Source organism: Aquila chrysaetos, chromosome 26 (genome assembly GCF_900496995.4).
Source record: "Aquila chrysaetos chrysaetos chromosome 26, bAquChr1.4, whole genome shotgun sequence".
In the NCBI taxonomy this organism is placed as follows: Eukaryota; Metazoa; Chordata; class Aves; order Accipitriformes; family Accipitridae; genus Aquila; species Aquila chrysaetos.
In genome coordinates this window covers 92,961-118,644 of record NC_044029.1, presented here as the reverse complement: position 1 = coordinate 118,644, position 25,684 = coordinate 92,961, and the positions used below count along the sequence as shown (strand labels likewise).

The window sequence follows — 25,684 nt, the reverse complement described above, 5'->3', positions numbered from 1 at the left end:
ATTTAAAAATAAAACTTTGACATGAGAAAAGTACTTGCAGGTTAAAATGAAGTTTACTGTCTCCTGGAGTTAAGTGAGCCCACAGTCTGTGATGCAGCTTCTGGCTTTAAGTTACTCAAGTAACCATTTTGTGCCCAGTCCTACCAACTGAGGTGACGGCTCTTGCATTTCGAAGGATTTTATCTTAATATGTTTTCCTTCAGTTATGTCATATGAATGCTGTAACTTCTTGAAAACTCATAGACGCCATATCTGCAAATACCAGATCAATATTTTGCTCTTTTGATTTAGGCTTCACTTTTCTGTAGAGAAGCAATCCTTCTTCCGTGGGGAAACACTTTACTGAATGCTAGACTATCGGTATTTTCCTTTGTAATGACTCTGTAACATACTGGAAAACGTAACACTTTCTAAATTATCCCAGTCCTATCACTGTGTTTTAAAAACATAGGACAGTGAAACATCTCTAAATAGGAAATGTTAGGAAGATCTTGGTCATGTAGAAAGCAGCTGGCTAGTGAATACCTTTCAGGGATGATTCTGGTGAGGCTATAGTAAAGCATGTTTGCCAGAGCTCATTCCTGTGAAAGTTTTTATTAGTCATCTAGACCATCTTCAAGGAAGCATCCAAGAAAGCAAAACTGCTAATTCCCTGAGTGACCATCCTTCCAATGCCTTATGTTTTACAGATTTTAATATCTTGCTTCCCTGTTTCCCAAATGACATAATGCTTGCTTTGTTTTCAGGGTGGAAAGCCCCACAAACATCGGAAGGATCGCCTGCAGGATCTAATTGATATAGGTTATGGTTATGATGAAACGGACCCTTTCATTGATAATTCTGAAGCGGTAAGTAAGCCTCATCAAAGCAGCAAGGAGAAATAAGACAATGTTTTATTTTTTTGATAAAGAAGAAAGGTAAGGGAAAACACTTTGTGCCCATGTATAACTGGTAGGGATCCAAAGGGCATACTACTTTGGGAATCGAACGAATGACTGTATTTGTCGTCTTATTCAGATATCATTATGCATGGCAAGAATTAAGAAAGCTATTGTTATATCCCATAATTTTCCAGCTTTAGAAACTAAATTATTTGTGCCCTTCATTTACTGTGGACTGAAATTACACTGGCTCTGTTTAGTTTCTTGTACTAGCTGTCTGGATTATTAGTAGATTACTGGTGTTAGATTTCCTGCATTAGATCACGAAGCTATTCTGCTCTTAAAAACCACTAAGAATAGGATGTTTATTCTAAATATTCACCAAATAGGTCTGAAAAATTTGAGATAAAACAGCTTGGTTAAATAGCAGGATATTACATCTTACTTGGTCTGAATGTATTTCAGAAATGAAAGCACATCTCAAGGTAAAAGAAAAAGGCATTAGTTAGGTGCAGGTAGTATCAGGGATACCAAGAGGTTTCTAAGCGGGCATTTGAAGACATCTTAGAGGTGATATATGGAATTAGGAAAATGAGGAAGAAGCTTGGAAGAGAGAGTGGATAATACAAAAGCTTGGAGATCTCCTATAATTCTCCTTTATTAGATGTCAGGAAGAAGTAGGCGTGCTGTTTGTAGTCAAGTAAAAATGAACAAAAAAATCCAACAAAAAACACCTGACACTTTAGCCAGCCTTCAGTTTCTTCCTGCTGAGTAACACTAGACAAAGCAGCAATGATCTGCTGCTCTGAAGAGGAGGGAGCTAGAAGTTTGAGTGGGAGAGGAAAGATGATGAAAAGAAGTTGTGAGAAAAGAGTAAGAAAACCACAGAAGTGATGTGGTAGTAGATCTGGGAAATTATTAGACTTTGTAAAGAGCTTCTGTGAACACTGAGCTGTGAGGTTCTAGCATATAGATGTTGCAATGAATACTGCTCTTAAGAACTGTGTGAGGTGCACAGAAGGCATGCTGCAGAACTGGTACCTTGAGCAAAAGAAGTTCAGCTGTTAACCACAGTGGACAGCAGGCTGAGCTCATCTGTGTGGTGTTAGTTTTTGAACTAGGTCTGAAGGCATGTGAACAAGTTGGGTGAAAAGTGAGTTTGCTGTTGATGCTTATTGTAGCTTGTATTAATTTGTCCTCTTTCTTAGCCTAGATTAAAATTTTTGTTGAACTTGCCAATATTAAGCTGTCCTGTCATTATCCCTCAACTTCTGGTTGTGCTGCTGCAACAATATTGGGGCCTATGCCTTGGTATGTCCTTTCCAAAGGTCAGATTCTGATCTTCAGCTTAGTAAGAACAGATGTGCTTCACTCCTGCTGAGAAACCACTTGAGCCTACAGGCTTATCTGGTTTCTCACTGTTGCTTAAGTTAATCATGCTTAGTTTTGAAACTTTGATACAGGACCCAAGTTGTATTTTGGTTTTTCTGGATTTATTGTGACCTATCACAGATCTGATATGTGATTCGGATAACTTTCAGTACTCGTAGTACAGGTCTCTATCAAAGATGTATGTGAGTCTGTCAGGGTTGAACACTCACTGGTGTATGAGTACTTCTCACACTGTGCCTCCTTCCAGTGCTGTTCTTATTACCAGCAGCAGATCCCTTAGATTTGCAGGAGCGTTTACTTCTGATATCTCTTGCCAGGCTCCTTGCAAGAACATACAAAAGGCAGTTGTTAGAGGACCAGATGGTTGCATCATGTGGTAGCTGTGGAAGCTATTGGGGAGAATGGTGTATTCTCTAAAGATTGCTCTTCTGAACAAATCGTTATGCCTTGTGTCTGCATTACAAATACAGACTAGTGAGAGGCCATCTCTGTTTTGCTTTTATCCCCATTTCTATGCAGAAAAGAAGAAAAAAAAAAAAAAAAAGCACTGTGTGCCAGCTGCAGTCTAAGTTGCTGTTGCAGAGCTTAAGGGTCCTGTAATGTAGGAGTTAAGTTCAACAAAACCTCTCATTCCATCTCACATGCAAATGGGGAGTGTTGAGAGAAAATCGACATGTCTGGCTTGCTCATCTTCTGTGTGGCCAGCTATTAAATCACCGTGTACCCTGAGAAATGTCAGAGCCAGGCCCAGCCTGGACTTACTTCCTTTTGGAAGATATACTTTTTTACACATAAAAAGCTATAATATCCTGGGCACAAACACTTGAAAAATGAGTGCTGCTTGAATTGTTCCAGAATTGACATCCTGTTGTCTCCCTCTGTATCCCAGAAGAAAAAAAAAATAATGAAAGCTTTCTTAGAATTTTAGTCCTTTTTCTTGTCACAGGTGTGAAAGAAATATTGAGCTCTTTGGCACTGAAACAGATTTATTCCATAGCTTTAGAGAGATTTTCCTTCTAAAAACAGATTTTGAGGTAATGCCATCAATTATTAATCAAGAAATCAAACCAATAAAACTCTTAAGCCTGTTTTTAGCAGGCATTGTAATTGAGTTAAGAAATTCTGCTTCCTTTGGATCCATTTCCAGTTAAGCAATTTTGTACAGGTAACATAGATGCATATATAACAAATAGCGTATGTAACAGAGCATTTGTGTCCTCCAAGGGTCCAGGAAGGCAATTGTTCTGCTTGTTTTCTTGAGGGCCCGGATCAGGGTCAAGTGCAGGGAATGTGCTAATGGCATGATTCTCAGGTAGTGGATTTTAATGGGGCTGGAGTACAGACAGGTACAGGACATGCTTTTCTGGAGGAAGGTTCTTGGAAAGTGCTGATAGAAGGGAGCTTCTCCTAAGCAAAGAGATTTTTCCTGTCAGACTCCTCAGAGGGCACTGGTACCTGCCCTGATGAAGCAGGGTAAAATTTGGGCTGTTTAGTAGGCTAGATTGCCATTGTTTACCTTCTGTGAAAATGATAAACCATGCATGAGATTATTACAGATTTGCTTTCATTGTTTACTCTGGAAAGTATCAGTACTTTCCTACAGTGTAGTAAAGACTTTAGCAGCATGGCTGCATTAAGATCATCAAAGTCCTTGTGACTACCGAACGCAGAAAAGTAAGGGCTCCTGAAGAGAAATTCAGTGGACTTGGGCATGAAGCCAACTAAAGGAAAATAGAGGAGAAAGGTTCTTGGGTACGTATTTCCCAAAGAGACACAGTCAATTCCTACCTCCCGTCTTCCTCCAGACTTGACTCCTCTTCCAGGAATAAGGTACAGGTTGCTGTTTGCTTTGGATATATCTGGTACCTATGCTGTTCAGTTTTTTTTACTATCCTCCCTGGAAAATTTTTAGCTGGTCCTGTTTGGAAGAAGTGGCTTTTCCTTTCCGAATGCAATTGCAGGCAAGTGGGAAATCCATGCTTCAGTCTATACAGTGGATATTTCTGGGTTGAGCATTTTGACTGTACTCAGTGGGTTGTGAACTCTTCATTCCAGAAAAAAAATGTAAATCAAGACCATCTTACTATCGTTTCTAACCACTATGTAGTGGTTAGTCTGATGGCAAGTCCTAATCTTTGCTTATCTTAATGGACCTCTATGGTAGTAATACACAAAATGTTCATAACCTGCAAAGAAAGCTGTCCCTCCTCAGTGTTTCCACTGCTTTGATGTTGACAATAGGTTTTGCTATGGTGTAAACTGCCCAGAACTACATTCTTTGTGGAATGGTATTCCTGTAGATTTCTGCTTCCCCTCTATTTTTCCTGCATGCACACATATGCATACATGTGCATATCAGCCTGGTTTGGCTGGACTGCTTGCTTTTGTGATGACCCCTGAATATTTGGTTGGTTGAATACCTTCCTGACAATGTAAGCTTTATATAGATAGAGATTCCAGGGGAATACAGTGCTGTCTGAGCTTTCTGCTATGTAATATAGAACAGGGATCTGAAGTAATATATGGTGCTTAGTGAAAAAGTATGCAATTTTCTCATACTCAGAGGTAGTAAGACTTGCACATCTAAAACAAAGACCAGCTAGCACCTTCCCCATGTTGGGTCGATGAATGCAGAGGAAGAACCATTCCACCTAGAAATCTGTAAGCAGTGCAAGCTGTCTTTCAAAGCAGCGATACCAGGTAGTCACACTGACAGAAGCTGAAGCAAAACATGAATGCCAAGAGCAATGGGAAGCATGCAGTTCAGTACTTCAGACACCCGGAGCCCTATGTCAGTATTTAACCCAGTCTACTATATTCATGGTTCCACAGCAGCCTTCCAAACACTGGTGTAAGAGTCCTGTGCTGCTGGGTAGAGAAAACTAGCCTACCAGTGGTTTCTCATACAGGGAAAGTTTCTCCACAGATAATTCAAGTTAAACGAAAAACTTTTTTTCTTTAGCTACATCTTGCCTCAAGAGCTCAGATCCTCTTAAAACACAGCCTTTCAAGGATTGTATGTTGATTTTAGTAATTCCAAGCACACTGGTAAAAGAGTAGGCCTTTCTATGTGGGTTCCCTAGGATACTTTCCATAATTTAAGGGTTTAATATTTGCAAAAATGCTGTGTCATGATATACAGTTTTCACACATTCTCAGGATAAATTTGGTTTACATCATCTTGTAATCTCCAGGTTTATTAAAGGTGTGATAGATTTAATATACTCTTCTCGCACCCTGCCTTCCCCTCAAGAGTTCCTGCTGTTGTGATCTAAAACTTGAAGCTGATGGATTGCCAGTAAGAGCAGCTTGCTCAAGACTCTTGAATATCTTTGATGCTTTTTCCCAGTGAGAATGGTATCTGCTTGGGGAATGGCAGAGCTTGGTGGGCTGATGGTAATGTTTAACTTTTTTGTGGGGTTCTGGGCCAGATATTGTTTTAGGCCAACTTGTTCTCATCCTTCCTACTCAAAGGAACTTGTTTTATGTATAGCTATGGAGGGCAGTGTTGTTGCTTGAGAAAGATAAACGTCTTTAAAAAAAAAAAAAACCAAACACACAAAAAAACTATCAACCTGCCAGTGTTAGATGCATATACAGAAAAATGCTACATAGGATCCGTTATTAAACATACTTTCACAATGGATTGAGATATAAATTTAGCATTGCATTTTTCATGTGGAAAAAGCTGCCTTTGTAGACCTCTATCACAAACCTCATCCACACTGAATACATGAGGGTGCATTAAAGCGCTCTTTTTTTTTTTTTTTTTTAAGAGAGTCATTTACTAGCTGCTTCATTGGCTATGGATTTGTGTGTTTATATTACTGGTCCACCTTCCCTGTTCATTGTCACTTTGCCCAGTCTTGGAAGTTCCGTGGTTGGGGAATAGTGCTCACTTAGCTGAGTGCACCAGGTCACCTTTAATAAAAGATGTCTTGCATGCTTCCCGGGTGTCTTCAGGGTAGATCTGCCAATTGGCACCTGATGTGTCATATGCATTTGAGTGAATACAAGGGCAAATTTCGATTAGGAGATTCTTTGCTTTGTATTCCTCCTCACCCCAAGATAAATAAAGGTGTAAAGCGGTGGAGTACCAAACAAATAAAGCAGATACTGTTCTGCTTAATGCCAAACAGACATGTTTAAACTATATACCCAGCAGTCCTCTAGTACAAGAACTGTTATGGCTAGAGGGACAAAGGTAGTTGAATTTGCAGAACAAGTCTGATGTTTGCAACAGTAATGTTCTCTTGCTCCTTCTGCAAGATATCATATCCTTTTTTAGGAATGAATAAGTAATTTCTTAAATAATTTTTTTTTTTTTAAATTCTGTGTTCTGGCCTAGGTTTCAACCAGCTAGTTTAGGACTGCTCATGTATTTAATCACCTCAGTGGGACAACTGGGAAACTGAAAATTCAGCATCTGCATAGGTACTTGAAAAAAAGTGAGACTTCTATCTGGCCTTTGTAGTACTATTGTTTAAATTTGTGTACATCGAGAATGTATGAGTAAGAAATAAAATAATTAAGTACTAATAATGATAATAGGTGTAGCAACTTCTCTTTCCTAAATTTAATTTTTTGAAGAGCACAAAATCACTTTTCAGAGTAAGCTGCTAGAGGGGCAGGTCCCGCCCTAGGATCAGCAATTCTTCACGAGTAGATGAATTTATTTAAGCAGCACAAGGAACTTAAGTGTTTTCAAAAAAATACACAAACAATATTATTATTAATGTAATATAAAGGGGGGTTTATAACATGCCAAAATAACAGATCTTTGACAAGACCATTTGTCTTAAGTGCCATATATGGTAAGTCTGCTCTTGGAAAAGGAAAGCCTAACTTTTTTCTACAGAATCTTCTAGTAATTCTGTAACATGAAACCTGGAGAGGTCAAGTAATACATTGCATATTTGTTTGTAATAAAAACACTGAACTATATTTTCATTGTGGGTCAGAGCTCAATCTCAAACAATAGAGTTGAACAAATAAAGGTGGTCATATGAGTGGCCATACCTCTTATAACTTGGGCTGAAATATTTTCAAGGCAGTAAGAATGTCATCTCATTGCACTGAAGGTCACTTAAGCTAATAGCTTGACTCTGGTGACTGGTGGAAGCGTTTAAGAGGTGGTGGTTGTGGTGAGAACAAAACAGGGCAATATATAGATACTGGTACTTCTCTCAAGGTGCTCTGGTGGCCTGATGGATTGTAATATCCTGACTACTACACTAGGATTCTCCTAGGAGACTATCCTATCCTAGTGTAGACTACCCTGAGCCAGGTATTATATCTTTATTTAATAGTCTGTTATGCTTTTTTCTCTTGTGCTTTGCCAGCTGTCCTTTGCCCCAGGGTTAAAAAAAAAAACAAAACACCAAAACAACTTGTCTATGCATTTTGGAAGAGGAACCTTCTTTACCATGGGAAAGCTCTTTCTGCTTGCTCTTTGATGTAGTCTTGGATTAGAAAAGCAATGTATTGTTACCCCTTAACATCGTTCAGGGTTTCATTGTATATTCTATTATGCTATTTTTTTGAAAGATAGTTCTGGTTTTTTTGTTTGAAGACTTATCCTTAAAGGATAGCAAAGCCAAAGAGTGCATTTCAGTTCGCTGTGTCTTTAAGAAGCATAGAGATTAACTATGTTTGAAGTATCTTGAAGTATGTAGTGAACTGTATGGATATTCAGTCCATTTGGCTGAAGCAACCATATTAGACATAACTTCAGTAGCTTGACTTGATTCAGTGGGCTAATGATGATCAAAAATAAACAGCTCCCCTCCCCAAGCTGGTTAGAGCCATCTCAAAAATAAACTGCACAAGGAACAAAAATGATCCCTTCTTATCTTTTATTTAAATAATAGCAGTTTCACAACAAATAAAGTACAGGCTACATTTCTTAAAACACTTGGACATGTTTGCAGGAAATCTCATTTCCAGGACTTAATACAGGAGTGTTAAAAAGCCTTTTCATATGTGTACTTTTATAGTATAGGTTGTTGTCTGGAATGGAGCTAAATGAGGAGGATCATGGTCAAAATATCTGAGGATCATGGTCAAAATAAATACCTGAACACAAGAGTAGACAATATTAATATAAGATACTGCTATGTACTGTGGGTCTGGACTTCAGAACTAAATTGGTATAATACATAAAATTTCACTGGTTTTCTTGGTATAATAATGAAGTTGAAACTGGTTAACTTATTTAAAAAAAAAAAACAAACCTAAATTATCTTTCACACCTAAACATTTAATTAGATTAATGGCACTAGAAGCATAGTAATGTAGCTCAAGGACAGTAGTTTAAAATAACTTACATACTGATCTGCTTTTAGATGATCAGACAATATATCAGTCTTATTTTGTTATCTGCAGAATGATTCCATAATCTTTCATGGGACAAATCTGTGTTCACAGGAGTCAATCATATATGAAGTCCTGTCTGTTCGTAGGTCTCAGAATTTTAATTCTCAGTCTTGGAATGTATAAGGAAGAGCAGAACAAAGGGCTTAAACTATTTGCCTTACTAGGATCATTTCTGTGATTTCATATGCAGAAAAAGCTAGTGCAAAGCAAAAGTCTTGAAAAAAAATTAATCAGAAGATTTAGAAGTTGAAAGAACCATGTTCCCTTTCACTGAGCGTCCTGAAGAAACTTTAAAATTCAGTTTAATCTAGCTGTTGCCAATATCTTATACAATCATATTCAAATTTTCTGTTCAATTAGGGCACTAGAAAATAGTAAGCTTACCTCAAAGGAGGGGGTACCTGTTTGCCTTGTTCCTATGGAGTTGTGCCACATAGCATGTTGATCATTCTAATAATCTGCTGTGATTCATGGCTTCCTCGCTTGTGGACTGTCTTTAATCCTTACTTTTTCTTGTGTGTGTTCTCCAGGACTTCCTTTACTGCTCTGCAACCAAGTCTTTACTGTGTTTCCCTTTACTCATTCTTCACTTCTTATGATAATGGTCGCAGCTTTGACCGTGTGCTTTCTCCTTCAAACTTGGCAACTACTGCGTTCTTCTGTTTTGATCCTGTTCTGCCCCAGCCTCACCAATTCAGTTCACACCCTGTCAGCTCAAAAGAGAAATGCCTGCTCTGTCTATTAAGCACTGTGGATAATAATTTATTTTCTTTACCTTTCATTTTCCTTGTATGTAATGAAGCTGGTTCTGAGAGCTGTGGAAAAACATCAATTTCTCTGAAATTCTTACCCAGTCTCCACTCTCAAGTTTACTTTGCACCTCCTACTTTGTGTGATTGTCCTGGTCTCTTAAGATGAATGACAAGTCCACAACTAAGGCACTCTGCTTTCATTTTGTCCAATTACTAGATTCTCCTGCTTTCTTGTGCTCTCTCTTGTATGATCTTAGGGTATTTCATAGATCCTGTCACCATTTCTCCTTTCCCTTCCTGTCTTACTGTACTGCTTGTTAAGCCTTCCATTCCAGGAAGATAAAAGGTGATGACGCATAGAAATTTCTAACTACTTATTTAGATCAAATCCACATAGGTCTCCAGTTCAGACTCTTTCACCAGCTTCCTTGTTGAAGTATATATTCACTGTTTTCCTCTTCTGGATAACTCTTCTTCCTGTCTTAATGCTTTCGGTAGCCCAGACTTTTTGGTTCTTAAACCATTTTATCTTCAGTATATTTTGCATGGCATGCAGGGGGAAATGAAATAAGCTGGTAGCTGACACTCCACTTTGCACTGTTGTGTGTTCCCTTCATGTAGGTGATCTCAAGTCTTCAGTTAATGTTGTGGCTCTTAAAACTGCCTACTAATTTATTCAGCCTGTTGAATTCTGTCTAAACAGACATGCAGTGGAAGGCCTGCTGGTTCAAACTTCAAAATAACAAGCACATTGTTTCCTTGTCAATTATCTTTCTTAATTGTTTGGCTGTGCTACCAAACATTTATTGCTTGCAGCTGTAACTCAAAATTGACTTTTTCCTCTGCCAGAGTGCATACCTCTGAGGTGTGTCAAAATCCTACCCTTTCTTTCAGAAGAAAGGCAAAAATTGATTGTGCTGTTATTGTGTCTTTCTAGTACTTTTCTAACACTTTCTAGGTCCTGTAAATGCTTCCTCCTTATCTTTGTTGGCAGGTCTGTGTCTTAGGCATTCTGTTTTTATGCTTCCAGACAGACTATAGCTTCCGTAATGGTATTTGTTGCTTATTAAGTGCACCACCTTAGAATTTTCAGTATTTGAAAACTAAGAGTGGTAGTTTGAATTCAGAGTAGTTCAGTACAACATTGTGCTTCTGTGTAGTGATATAACGGCATTGTGAAGGCAACACTCCCTCAGTTCCCTTGCAAACACTTCCATGGCTTGCTTTGCTGATACTTATGTGTAGAGCCAGAATGAATCCATTCATCCTCCCAGCCTTTTTGAGAGTTTATTAACAAGATATTTCCTAGCGATTAACAGTTTTCTGGTAATACTTCAGGAGTATTCATTCTGAGGAGGCTGCTGGTCATGAAACAATAGAATTAGTATTGTCTTCCACTATACTTAATATTGACCACTTTTCCTATGTCTTTGGATTTCAATATTTTTGAGATACAGCTTCGTAATTCTAACTTGGAAATTCCTTCATAAATATTAAGTGCTTTTCAAAATAAAGTGTGTATAAGAGTTTGAAACCTTTTGTGGTTTAAAAACTGTCTAAACAGAGTGAGAATATATCTGACTTTCAACAAAACAAGTCCTAGCATTGTGGTATTTGTGTAAAAGGCAATGTCATATTCAACACCTAAAATGGGAAATAAGCTAACAGATACTGTGGCTAAGTTTGTCGTGTCTGGATAGCATTTTTAACAAAAGAAAATTTCAGACAACTTTGTAAGAGAAGTAGGTTTTTGAGCAGGGCACTGTTGGTTGGAGTTGGTACTAAATGTAGGATGTGTTGGAACATCTGAACATGTCAAGTGCCCTGTGGAGATGAGTATCAATGAAAACTGTGGCAGTCAATGAAACAAATCATATAATCTGAAAAGGTTTTTTTACACTTAATTTACAAAGAAGTCTCTACTTCTTCAGTCCTATTTCCTGGATATAACATCCAATTCCGTAAAATTCTGATATAGACTTCTTCCACTGCAATATAGTGATCAGACTGTCATCTTTTTCGAAAATATGGAAGAAATAGGTTCTGGAAATAACTGTAGCTATCACTTACAGATAACTTAATGGGCCTGTGGTAAAAGCATATGACTAACAGAAGGTAATTTGAACTGCACATTGTCTCATAACATTGAAGGGTATTCAACAGAAGTATGAAGCTTAAAACTTATAATCAATAGAGGCAGGGTTGGGGGTTTTTTTGTACAAAATTTGTTTTCAATCAGTGATGTTGCTGGTATGCCTGTAAGGCTGTTGCAGATGAAAACAAGTAATTCACTATGTGCCTGCCTACTTCCTGGACAAAAACAATCATTGAACAGTCAAGTGAAATTGCTCATAGGCAGGTGGTAAATCGTTGTTCATACGCTTTATGGATCTTGAGATTTAACATCTACCATAATGTAACATGCTCTCAGAGAAAAATTATTGGGGAAAAAAATGTTTAAAACTGTTTGACGTCCCCCCTCCCCCCGCTTCTCTCCTCGGGAGGGCGGGGGGGGGGGAAATGCCTCTGTCCCCATCCTCAGAAAGCTTCAGTACTTTTAATGCTGTAATCCTGTCTTTTCTTCCCAAAAAAGGGCATTGTTTTGAAAGCAGAAAGGTTATTCTGTGATATTAATGTTCTGTGTCTTGGCCAGTAAGTTTTCAATAGCATTACTATCCTGTTTCTATTCTAGTAAGATGTGCTGTGAACTTGTATATAATTTTTCACGTATAGGGACTGGTAAATGAAAAACATACTCATTATATTAAGAAATGCAGATAAACTCATCTTTTTTCCTGCCTAGTATGATGAATTGGTTCCTGCATCCCTGACAACCAAATATGGAGGCTTTTATATCAATACTGGTACACTGCAGTTCCGCCAGGCATCTGACTCAGAGGATGAAGACTTTGCAGAAGACAAAAAGCATAGGCCACCTAAAGTGAGTGATCTTAATTATGCTTTTTATACAAAACTTACAGCTAGGCGGACACTGGTAAATACTTGATATGCTTAGAATGGCACAGATGAAGAGGCTGAAAGCAGAATGATGCACAGTGCTGTTTTACTGCATTTTCTGGTTTGGGGCTTAGGTACTAGCATTCTGGAAATAACTCGGGATGTCCACAGGCTGTCTGGTCTTGTAAGACTAACTATCTGTTTAGGCAAGCTAACAAGTTGTGTCCATCCATCTTGAAGTGACAGTTGATTCTGTAATTTTAGAGGAATTTTATTTTATGAGATAAGAAAAATTTTCCAACACTGCTTTTATGATTTTGCACAAAGCTTGCATAATTTAAAATTTTTCCTAATATTTAGAATAATACTTAAACAAAACTTCTGTTAAAATAAACTCAGCGCTAAGAATAGCTATAATAAAAAGTATACGTACAGTCTTTCCCAAACAGCTTGCTGTTCTATGTACTTTGGCAGGTTATGATCAATGTGAACACATTTGCATATGATATTCATGAGTTCCATGCCATTCCAAGAACTTCTGCTTTCTGATGTCCTTTCCTGCTCTATAATTCTTTAAATTTAACATAATTTTAAGGTTCTAGTATTGGATCTGACTGGGATGGAGTTAACTTTCTTCGTAGCAGCCATTGTGGTGCTATGATTTGGATTTGTGACTGAAATAATGTTGATAACACACCAAAGTTTTCTCTTGCTGAGTAATTTTTGCTCAGTGTGAAGGCTTTCTTTTTCCCTACCCTGCACCAGCAGGTAAGCTAGGGATTAGCAAGAGCTTGGGAGGGGAGACAGCTGATCTGAATTGGCCAAAAATATACTCCATATGATGTAACTTCATACTCAGCAATGAAACTGTGGTAGCAGGAGAAGAAGGTGGGGGGATTCGGTCTTCTAAGGTGGCCATTGCTCGTACTGGCTGGGCATCAGTCTGCAGGTGCCTTAAAGTATTTTTCTTATGGAAAACTCTGAATTCAGTAACTGTTTTAAAAATGATTAAAGATTAAGACTTGTTAGTAACTGCAATTGCTGCTAGGAATCCAGTGGTACTGTTTGCCTTTACGCACATTGAAGTATTTTCCTGGCTCTGAATTGGAAAGTGTAAGGAAAACTAAATGTTTCTTGCTGTAAAAGTCCTTTAGGAGGGAAGAATCATCGTCCTTCGTTTGATCTCTTTTCTAGATAGCAAAGTTAAAAGAAAGTGAAGATCGTGGAATGAAGAAGCGCAAGCGGAAAGATGAAGGGACAGAAAAGGAGAAGAAGCCTCGGAAAATGAAAGTTCCTAAGCAGTTGGGGTAGGTTTATTTCTTTAGATGAACTCCTGAATTGTATATGACGTTTGCTTTCCAGGTCATGTGCCGTAGCAAGATTATCACAGCTGTTTAGAATATTGTATTTTTAAACTATAATTAATAGGGAACAGATTTTGGTTTTGCAGTTTCTGTGGGAGTTTTGCATAAGTAAGTCCTACAAGCTAATTTTTTTGTGTCCCCCCCAATTTTGAACAAGGAATAATAAACCAAAGACAAATTACAGAAAAGAAATTTTGAGTCTATGAAAAGCATTATCCATTGTTCTACCCAAAGTCTTATATAGCACTAAGAATTACATCTTCTAATGAAAAATAATTTTATTCCTATCCCTTAGTTTCCAATCTGGAAAACTATAAACATAGCTTAATTATTCTACATGTTTCTTACTAACTTTGTGTGTGCTTTCCTGAGTTCTGAGGCTAGCATGGAAAGATTAAGGTGGTGGGTTTTTTAATTGGCTTCTAGAAGACTGTCATTGAGTGAAAGTTGTCTTATTATGAATATTCAAGTTGGTATTGAAAATTTATTGATAGTATTTTTCATCAAGGTGATGAATTGGCAGAAAATGTGGAGTTTAAGTAACATATAGATGTTGAGCCTGCATGTCAAAATTCTTAGCAACAAGGAGAATTTTTTTAACGTACACGGTGTGCCTAAACTTAAAGCAACCTGCTACCATTCAGGAGTCTGAGAGGCAATTTTACGTATTTCAGTAGCATAGATCAGCTGTGAGTTGAACAACTGTGCCAACTTCTCCATAATTAAATTGAGAAATTGGAAGTAAATAACCTTTACATTAATGTGTACAAAACTTAGCAAAACAAATCAGTTGGAGAGCATGAAATCACATGACCAGCAAAGTCTTATGGTAGTCGATACAATAGTCTGAAGATGGAAGCACAAAGTACTTGCTTCTCCCACCTGATAATTTTTTAGTTGTACTAAACTCCCAGATTTTTGTTAAAGGTTACTAGGGCCTCAAAAATCACATACATTCTAATGAAAGATTTCTTTCCTCTACAGAGTAATGGCCTTAAATTCACACAAGTCTGAAAAGAAGAAAAAGAAATTGTATAAAGACTCACTCTCTCTGGCTGCCATGATCCGTAAATTTCAAAAGGAGAAGGAAGCCATGAGGAAGAAGGAATCTAGTCCAAAACCTCCAGTGACTGTTGCAACCTCTACCCCTAGTAAAATTCCTTCCTCCTCTCTCAGTGCAGGAAACGATATCTCTGACTTGAATCTTAGGATCAATGATCCTGTCCTCTCCATTTTTGGTAGCACAAATGAACCTGAGCTCCTGCAAGAAGCTGAAAGTGCCCTGGAGATGCTGGGAGACATTGACTTTGACAAGTTGCTTGATGGCACTTCTGATGGCAGCCCGGTATCTGAGCTGTCAGGAGAAAATGGAAATGTCACTCAAGCAACCTACACCTCTCAGGTCATGACACCCAAGCAGGTGCCTGCCCTCCCAGAAGGTCTGCCTATGCTACTTGAAAAGCGCATTGGAGACCTTCGAACAGTAAGTATGAATTGACTGGTAAGCAATTGCATTCAAGAATCTGAGAGAATGAGGACGAATAATTAGGGCCTAAGTTGTCATCCTTGAATTGCTGGCTCTAAAACTCTAAAAAAATGTAGAATTGATCTTAATGTCAATCTTAATGGCTGTATTTATATTCAGATGAAAATGGGCACAGAGATGATGCAGGTCAGTTGTTAAAGCAGTGTTTGTTTCACAGTGGAGACAAGGTTTTCTAAATCTTCTGTGTACAATTACTTGTAATGTTTGTTTGGTTTTTTTCCATATGGGAAATATTAGTGTTACTTTAACTTGAATTATTAATTGTTGAAATGGATGGGTGTTTTCTTACTTCAGAGGAGGAAACCTGAAATATGACTGCAGCTTACAAATCAATGTCTTGAATTTTTGGCTTTGTAACATAAATGCTAACTTGCCAGCTTAAAAAAAACCAGCAACAACAACAACAAAAAAACAACCACAAAACATACCACCCAACTACAGAAAAAACAACAAACCCCCACAGAACTGAATATTTTGTTTTGGAAGGTTAGAATGGAGTCTAAAACTCATCAAAAATATTAATGAAAAGTATTAAATCCACAGATTACAAAGATCCCAATAGCTCATTGAAAGGGATCAGAGCTATTAAGGTATTACATGATCCTTGTTTCAGTTGTAGGTGTTATCTGAAGTTGAGAATAAATTTCTTATTGGATTGTCCAGATTCTGATATTAAAGCTTTTCCTTACTCAGAATAAAGTGCAGCTTTTCCTTACTCAGAGTAAGTTTTGAAAAAGCAGTTTGAGTTACTACCTTTTTGGAAAAAAATAATTTAGTAGCAGAGCTTGCTTTGCTACACTACACGTTAGAGTTATGATAAAACATAATGTTCATCTTACGAGTATGTAAATGTTTTCTAGTGTTCTTAGTTATTTTTAAATGTACCAAGCTAAATACAGCTAAGGGCTTAATACCTACTAAAGTGAGAGAGATTATTTTCTCTACCTTTGAATATTCAGGTTAATTTTGCTGTGAATCAACAATAAGCTTCTAGCAAAACTGCAGAAGAACTGAATTAGGCCAGAAGTCAGGAAGTGTTAGTGGCCTGCCCCAGATTCATGCTGCTTCACTGTATAACAAGCCCCACCCAGCTGGAAGAAAGCTTTAAATTAGTAGCTCTTGGAAAACCTAACTCTTCTGCTTTTGATAATCTCTTCTGGAAGTTTGGTGCTGGCTGAGCAGAGCAAGTCTACCCATAGACTTGGGGAAAAACTAGACTCTGTGTTGACTTAAAGATGGCAACTCTTGACCTTCTGCAAATGGCAATCAACAGGCATGTTATCAGTGGAGGAGAGCATCTTATAAAAAGCAGGAAAAAACCCAAATGGGTCTTGCCCAGATACTTAGCAGACTCACACTTCAGTGCTCTTAGTGCAAAGAAAGAAGTTTATAAAGCTGTAGGAAAAAGCCTATGTTCTGTGTATGGAGTATGATATATCTAGATTTAAAAAAAAAAAATTTAGAAAGCCACTAACTAAATACAATAACAGCTTCCTGACTTCCTTTTGTAGATTAACGTCTTCTAGTTCCCTAAGTGGGCAATTCTGAACTACCATGACAGAAGACAATATTGTACACAAGCAGGAAAGTAATAAAATGGCTTTTTTCTATTGTGAAGGTAACCGTCAAGATACTGTCTGTGGGGAGAAAAAAAACCCCCACCACAATTCAGTGATAGCGATACAGGTTTTGAATCTGCCAATGTTGCTCTCTTAAAAGCCGGCAACGCTGTCCAGTATGATAGTATAATGCTGAAATCACCTTTTAAGGTCTACCTGGGACCAAAATGTCACAGCATATCTTTCCTTCCATTTTATATAAACCAGAAGATGGTGATAATCCTTGTGTTAATAATGCTTAAAGATACTGGATTTAAGACTTTCGAACATGACTTTTTGGTATCCTGTCACTGGGAAACATCTATAACCTTTCTAATTTTTTTAGCAGGACAAATGCTTCAGTATTCTTAAACAGCTAGTACCATCCTCTCAGCAGCTGAATTTATGATAGAAAGTAGTGAGCAGAATGCAGTCCTTACAGGAACTGAAACTCTGGTATTAATGTTCAGAACTGAAGTGGTAAAGCATTCAGACAATGGGCTACCTTATGGTTTCTCATAGAGTATGAGACTCCTGTTTTCCTGTGCAGCGTAGAGGTCACAATTCCAGAAAATACTTCTCTTTCAAACTTAAATGGGTCAGTTACAAAGAGCAAGAACACTAAGTATTTCATAGTAATAAAGGAATTTTATCAAGTTAACAGTTGCATTTGAGCAACCTGGTCTAGTGGAAGGTGTACCTGCCCATGGCAGGGGGGTTGGAACTAGATGAACTTTAAGGTTCCCTTCCAGCCCAAACCAGTTGATGATTCTATGTTGTCATAAGTCACTAAAATTTTTTTTAAAAGGCAGAATTAGAGATTTTTAATTTATTTGAATATTCAGCCTCGTAGCATGTTGGCTGCTTCTAATGTTTGTCAGTCGCTATAATGATACCACACTTGTGTACTTTTCTGCATGTATATCCTTTTCTAGCCCCTTTAGAGAGTCGCTGTCTGGTCCCAGTGCCAGAATATAAGATGACATTAAGCCTCTGGAAGAGTTTTGGTGGTTTTTTTTCTCTCTTGACTTCTATAAATCTCTAGTGGATGAACAATAGAGAGAAGATCTTACTGATTTTTGTAAAATGGTGCAGGGAATTGGCTTTCTCCTACAAGCTGTCATTGTTTGTGAAAATAAGAATCTAGGTGATAAGAACAAAGATAAAGGGATTCTGCATGGGAATTCCTGTGAGATCAGCAAAAAACTTCTAATAAAAGGAAGTATGTATAGGAATAAGGCTGGGTTTTTTTGGTTTGGGGTTTTTTGTTGTGTTTTTTTTTTTTTTCCACCCACCCACACCCACCCCAAACAGATACAGGAAGATAGACCAGACAAAGATATTAAAGAGATACAGTCTAAAGATGGTGAGAATGCTGGACAGCACCCGAAAAGAGGGATGAGGTATTCCTCTAGCATACATAATCCCTTTGTAGAAATCGTAGTGAAGGATTGAGGTGGATCTAAGAAGGCTGGGAAGTTGTAACTGGGTGAAGCACATAGCAGAGGTAGAAAAGGAGCCTTTCATAGATTGAGAGTAGAAATGCGTTGATGCTCTTGCCTGCTTGACTTGTCAAGCAATATTCCTATTTAAAGCAAACAGTGGTAGTGGAATGTTGTTGGTGGTGAGATAATAAAACACCTCTACCATTTTCTTCATGGTTATTGAAAAGATGAATGTGTTAACATAGGGATCCAGGCAGATTCTAAACAGAATGGTTGTTTGCCCTAGAGCAAGGTGTTTTTATTTGAGCATAATAATAACAATCTCACCTTTTTTCTAAACAGCTGAGTATAGTTTAGTTTTGTTTATTTTTTTCCAATTAATGCTGTTCTCTGGAAAATAAGAATGTGATACAGGTGTAAAAGTAAAGATACAAAGGTTGTTGGGACAAAATGCTCTATGAACTTGGATACTCTTTATTGCTGTATTTTCAGGCCGCCAAGATGTTTGATGAAGAAGGCAGGAAGAAGTTTTTCACACAAGACATGAATAATATTCTGCTGGAGTAAGTGCTTATCTGTACAACCTTCCCTTTTTGGAAAGAGGGTGAAAGGAAAAGTACAGAAGAGGAAATATTATTGAGGTTGTTTCAACAAAGCCCTTAAAAGTCAATGAAGGCAGATCAGTCTAAGCTAGTTATTAGCTAAAGAGATTTATACATGAATACAATTCCTGTCATGCCTCTCTGTCTTTATCCAGTGTAAAGTGTTTTGTAGTGCCCTATGTCCTTGACTTCATGTGTAAAATTAAACAAAACTGCCATTATTTCTTCCTGTCCCCCACTTTTGTAACTCAAACCACCTTCAGGTTTCATGAAGGAAAATGCCAGCTCTTTTTACTCTGTAATCCTTCAAGTGTTTAATATAGAAGGTTCTATGTTTGTATTCTAAGAAACAAAAAGTAATCTCTAGAAGACTGTAGCAGTCAAAATTGTATCGAGATTGATGTGCAATGGTAGGAGTAAACGAAATTTGAACAACAGTGTTCAACATTGGTGAAGTGTGTATATGAATGGTTTCTTGCCATTGATTAAGACTTCCTTCTTTTTTACAAAAGTTTATCTGAAAATGTCCTGAGCTGCTATTTTTAGTATGCATAGCTAGACTATGTTATGCATACAAAGCTTCCTTAGGTTTTTGTTCAGTTGTCATCTTCATCTTGGGGTGCCTCACTGGTTGACTGTCTCTTGTTTGTTTGTCAGTATTGAGCTACAGTTACAGGAGATAAATCCTGCCATCCGCAATGGAGTGTACTCTCACCTTGAGGCTTTTGTCCCATGCAATAAGGACACACTGATAAAGCGTCTGAAGAAGTTACACCTCAATGTCCAGGTAATGATAAGGAGATTAGCTCCAGCATGAGTCAATTGTGTAGTAGTGATGAGGACAGAATGCAGGAGACTAGAGCAACAGTGACATGTCTCCAGTAAAGCAAAGGTTTTGGATCAGTTGCTAGATCAGCTTAAAAGCTTTTTTTTTCTGTGTACCTGCTATTGTCACTACTTTAGGAAGAGGTATTTTAAGTACTTCAGACCGTTTATTTGAGAATGAAGCGCTTTCATCTTGAATGCTGGGTACAGGGTACATATCAAAGTAGCAGAAATAGAAAACCACAGTAATAACGGTTATGACAGGCTGAAAGAAAAAATTACTATTGCATTCACTTTTGTGTCAAGAAAAAAGAAAGGCTGGACGGGTAATAGATGACCCAGCCTGTACTGTTTTTGTGAATTTGTCTTTGTGGCTAGGTCTTACAAATACTTTATATGTCATTTGCAGTTGCATTTCTCTTAAAGAATATGTTTTCCTATTGAAGAAAAAAGTTATCTGTGCTCTGAAGTATCCTGACCCAATTCTTTAGATGAAATGCAGGACTAAATCTTGCAGAGGATCTGAGGATCATGAATGCAGAGATCTCAGAACTTGCTAAGGCAGCAAACAGAATCCTATGTTATTTCTAAGCATAGGACATGATAGCACATAGTATTCTAGTTCTTCTCAAAAAGCAGTTATGATTAAGAATGTAAAGTCAGAAGATGTAGGAAGAGTATTTAAAACATGTAGGGAAGTATATAGTATATTACTTGAATGTTTGAAGTTCTTAATGTTTGGAGACAATTCCAAATACATAGTCCTTACCTTTGAGGTACATAAATTATATATGATAATAATCTAATACTCACATAATCTAATACATATATTTTGTTCATTACCTAGAATGTTCTTATACCACAGGGTTTTAGGGGACTTGGTTAACTGGATATTTATTTGCCAGTGTTGAGATACTCATCGGTCAAGTCATCTTGCTTTTTCCCTCAGGTTTTCTTCTCTTCCCTATTTTGATTAAAAAGCATTATTTAATGAGATCATGCCACAATGTTTTGGGATATTCGTGCTATGTTTCCTTGTGACTGTCTTTCATCATTTCTGGTCTCAACACTTACATGAGTTGTATGAAGAATTTCAAGTATGTGCATTTCTATAATGCTGTTGCACCTAACAGAATTCAAGTGCCGTGTAGGAAATGGCTGTTGCAGTCAATAGTTAGTACTGCGAATATTGCCTCAGCTTCACAAAAATTATTTCCCGCTCACTCCTATCTGAAACACTCTTTACATTGAATCTAATGGGACTGCTTTGGTGTTTATCTTTTCACAGGATGACCGCTTGAGAGAACCACTGCAAAAGCTGAAACTGGCTGTCAGTAACGTCATGCCCGAACAGTTATGCAAGTATCAAGAGGACTGTCAGGCCCGCAATCAAGCCAAGAATGCCAAGTAGGTATTTCTGGAGTCTGTGCATGCCGGTTCTAGAGTCCAGCTGGAAGTCTGTCTCCATGTTCATTCCCTGAGCTCAGCAAAGTACTCAGCTCCAGCTTACAGGTGTCTGTAAGTTTTGAACTGTACAAAGCAGTTAGTTTTGTGTAAGTGATGCTATCACCTGACTCTAGAAAGAAGTTCCATTAACTGAATGAAATATGTCTTGAGAGAAAGAAATTGTAAACTGTGAGAAGGATACTGGAGATTCTTAAAATGCTGGATTAATGGAGGAGGATGGTGTGTTCAGGATCTTGATATATTTTGTCCTTGTTCCCTCGCAGTTAATAGATTGATAAGCATCCTGTCATTTCCTAGTAGAAGCACTACATGAAGCTTATAGCCAGCATCCTTGATAGCCTCCATACAGTGTGTCTTTTTCACTTGTCTCTGAGGTCCATGAAGCAGTGGGGAGAGGAAGATGAACTGTTTACCCTTTCAGGAAGGGTATAACGAGAATCTGAAGATAGGTCTTTTTTTTTTTTTCCTCTAACACCTAAAATAACACTTCTTTATCAAGGAAACATTTTGTCTGTATTGCATACCTATAAAGAAAACTGTCGTTCCAACTGTAGGTTGCAAGCGGAAGATGAACGAGAGAAAAATGGATCAGAGGAAGATGATGATGAGAAACCTGGAAAGAGGGTTGTGGGACCCAGAAAGAAGTTTCATTGGGATGACACAGTGAGGTGAGACAAAACTAACTCTTCCACCAAGAATTTTGACTGACTTCATAAAGGTATCCCCAAGGGGATGTTGTTACATGATACTGTTTAATAAATAATAATTCTCAGAAGTTTGAGAGAGTGTTGGGGCTAAATAGGCAAGCTAGAACACTGCAATGGTAAAACACCGTTTTCTGTAACTTGAAAGGCAAGATCATCCTATGTCCAACCCTTTTTTCACTGCTTGTTTATCTGCTTTTTCCAAATACATGAGAATTTTCCTGGTCCTAGGACTTCAGGCATCTTTAAGCGAAGAACAGAGGTGTAAGCAGAGTTACACCTGCTTCCCACCATTCTAGGAATAGGTCACAAAACACTGTCACCCAATGAGTGGTAAAGATTTCTGCCACTGTAGGGCAGACCATCAAAATTGGCATTTCTGGTTTGGCAAGCCTCCTAGTTCTTCCTCAAGCCAGCATCCAGAATGCATGAATCTTAACCCCTCCTATCCCCTCTGAACACAAGTTCTATGTTACCTCTCAAGAGCAACACAGATTCTTGTCTGAAATGATGAATTCTCACTGTTCTGTTTCCTAGAATAGATTTTACTGAAAACTAAGATTACTGTTATTGAAATAATCTAGATAGGCTTTTAAGCAAGCAGATACTTCTAAATTAGTAATTTCCCATGCAGTATCTAAGCTAATCTTAGTGCAAGGATGCATACTATTAAAAGGGGCTGGTGTACTTCTCATGATGAGTCTTTGTAGTATGCTAAGGCAACAGGGAAGCAAGCTTCATGGAATATATCCAACTAGTATAGCTTGGACTAAGCTGGAGGGGAGCCATACTTAAAGATGACATTTAAATTTGTTGGGTTTTTTCATTCAAGAGGCTCTGAAAGGCCAATGTTACTTAACTGTGTGCATTTTTATATTTTTAAGGACAGTAAAGGACAGCATCCCTGTCAAAGAATCTTCTGTTGAGATACTCAGTGTAGAATGGATTTCACTTGCTTTCAGACATTCTCCATCTCAAATGAGATAGAGGTCACTCTGAGCAAAGTGAGAGAAGATGTTTCAGCTATGAGGAAACCACAAAGAAAATGTAAAACCAGTTACAAAATGGTAGTAAGGATGAAAAAAAAGAGCCATATGATCTGTTGGAAATGGAGAAGTGTCAGTGGCACATCATACCAGTTGTAGTAGCAAGCCTGTGCAGTGGCAAACTTCCAAAAAAGCGGTTGGAACTGAGCTCTTCCTACAACTGGCAGTGGAAAGGAGCTGTGTAGCATCACTGTGTCTATTTCTCAGCCTTTTTCTGCTGAGATTTTGAAAGGATTGTTTCTATCAATATTTGTGTTTCTTTCTGCAGGTCTCTGTTGTGTAATCTTGTCAAGATCAAGCTGGGATGCTATGAGCTAGAGCCAAATAGAAGTCAGTCTGCTGAAGATTACCTCAAAACGTTTATGGAAACAGAAGTGAAACCACTTTGGCCTAAAGGCTGGATGCAGGCAAGGTAAGATACCTGCTTTATATATCTATTCATTTTGGTGTTAACTACTTCTTGGATCTTAGTTATAGTCATACATTTGTCTCAACCCTGTACTATTAATATTGGTTAAAACTTCAAAATATGTCAGTGGAACTGGAATATTATAGAAAAATGTTTTTCAGAAATTAATTTTCTATCTTGTTGGCAAGCCTGAGAGCTTAAACCTCTGTTTTCCTCAAAGAACTATTTGCTTTTGTTATCTGCTGGAGTCTGAATTTACTAAAGTTCATAACACAGTGTGTGATGCTTCATTTGAGGGGGAAGTATGAGGCAGGGGTAACTGCTTGGGAAGTTCTTTCTGCAATATAGAAAGTGACAGTGATATAGAAAGTAGTTTTGCCTATATGTTGTAAGCAGTCTGATAATGCAGTGTGACAGACTTTAAAATTATAAGCTGGAATTTCAACACCAGAGTTCACAAAACACTTAAGGTTTGTGCTCTTTATTTCCTGTGTGCAATTGGGATGCTCTGTGATGCTGCAGTTAAAATGCTGGCCAGTTTCTTAATGAAAACTTAACGCTTGCTTCCTCCTGACTTACTGAGAGGAAACAACCACACAAAGGGGAAAAAATAAAATGAGAGCAATAGTAATCATTGTTAAATACAAATTTGGCAAAGTTTTCAAACACACTGAAGTGGAAGAAAAGAAGCAAATGTAGATGACATGAGTTCTTCTGGAGCACCCATTGCGAAAGACAATTTCCCATCAAATCTTGACCTAACTAAAAGCTAAATAATACAATACTAATCAATTTGCTTAAGAATACCTTGATTGTAGATTAGTCAAATCTGTATCAAGCTGTAAAAATAACTGTACTGAGATATTTCCTAGAATAGTCAGTGTAGAAAATGAGGTTGTAATAAGCTGCTTGTGACATAGTGTGCTGGTTTTGGCTGGGATAGTGTTAATTTTCTTCATAGTAGCTAGTATGGGGCTGTGTTTTGGATTTGTGCTGAAAACAGTGTAGATAACACAGGGATGTTTTAGTTACTGCTGAGCAGTGCTTACACAGAGCCAGGGCCTCTTCTGCTTCTCACCCCACCCCAGCAGCGAGCAGGCTGGGGGGGGCACAAGAAGTTGGGAGGGGACACAGCTGGGACAGCTGACCCCAACTGACCCAAGGGCTATTCCAGACCACATGATGTCATGCTCAGCATATAATGCTGGTGGAAGGAGGAGGGGGGGACGTTCAGAGCAATGGCGTTTGTCTTCCCAAGTCACCATTAGGCGTGATGAAGCCCTGCTTTCCTGGGGATGGCTGAACACCTGCCTGCCCATGGGAAGTGAATGAATTCCTTGTTTTGCTTTGCTTGTGCGCGCAGCTTTTGCTTTACCTATTAAACTGTCTTTATCTCAACCCATGAGTTTTCTCACTTTTACCCTTCTGATTCCCTCCCCCATCCCACAGTGAGGGAGGTGAGTGAGTGGCTGCGTGGGGCTTAGTTGCTGGCTTGGGTTAAACCATGACAAATAGTAATGAAAGGAACAAATTAAGTTTTACATTGGCATACAGCTGACTTATTTCTGTTCAGGGATCTAATTTTGTAGAGTAAGTGTGCTGATGAGTGAGATGTTATCTCTTATGAAGGTTTTGAAGGAGGTGAGACAAGGAGTCCCAGTTTAGCTTAAGAACAGATACAGAGATCACTGATGATAGTGGCAAAATAGCTAAGTGATAGTGTGAGGTCATCCAAGAATACATAGAAGTAAAACAAAATTTTGGATTTGAAAGCCATATAACACATATGGTTCTCTCATTTCTGTATGATAAGTGTGCTGAAAATTTCCATAAGCTTCTAAACTATCTATAAAAGTGGTTTCAACAAAAGACATAAAGCAAACAAACCCAAAACAAAACCAAACTCTCCCCCCCCCGCAAAAAAAAACCAAAAAACAAAAACACCAGAAAACAAACAAACAAAAACCACCAACAAAAACCAAACAAACCCAAAGAGCTGCCTGATCAGAACTTTCTGTTGACCAGCAGGACTTGATTTACCTACTGGGTAGTTTTGGTACCATAATGATATACAAATTGTCCTGTATTTACAGGGAGGCACTTCCCTGCTGTCGGTTTAGGAAGTGATGGATTGTAATTTGTAGGCAAACAGTTATGCATGGAAAAGAGGAAAAGCAAGTATTTCCTGGAGTCTGACAGTGGTAACTTGTAATACAGCACATGTTATTTGTATGCTGGATGCTCATTTTGTAGGGATATGAGGGTAGGGATTATCATGCTGAGGGCTTATTTTTTACCTTTATATGTGGCCTCAAGTGAG

General features: G+C 38.1%; 1 protein-coding gene across 3 annotated transcripts in view; it reads left to right on the top strand.

Annotated features, from left to right (window-relative positions):
* UBN2 (ubinuclein 2) overlaps window positions 1-25,684 on the top strand; it is a 57,614-nt gene that overhangs the window by 10,783 nt on the left and 21,147 nt on the right. For 2 of the 3 annotated variants that reach the window (XR_005931492.1, XM_030003103.2), the window contains exons 3-11: window positions 747-848; window positions 12,204-12,341; window positions 13,553-13,665; window positions 14,707-15,205; window positions 18,804-18,874; window positions 19,571-19,700; window positions 21,027-21,145; window positions 21,760-21,873; window positions 23,224-23,367. Coding sequence is in view for 2 of the 3 variants with exons in the window: in XM_030003103.2 (XP_029858963.1) it covers window positions 747-848; window positions 12,204-12,341; window positions 13,553-13,665; window positions 14,707-15,205; window positions 18,804-18,874; window positions 19,571-19,700; window positions 21,027-21,145; window positions 21,760-21,873; window positions 23,224-23,367 (1,430 nt within the window). In the remaining variant the exon portion in view is untranslated. Of the gene's footprint in view, window positions 1-746; window positions 849-5,496; window positions 5,670-12,203; window positions 12,342-13,552; window positions 13,666-14,706; window positions 15,206-18,803; window positions 18,875-19,570; window positions 19,701-21,026; window positions 21,146-21,759; window positions 21,874-23,223; window positions 23,368-25,684 lie in introns of those variants that run through there. The other variant, XM_041120576.1, reaches the window with a different exon arrangement.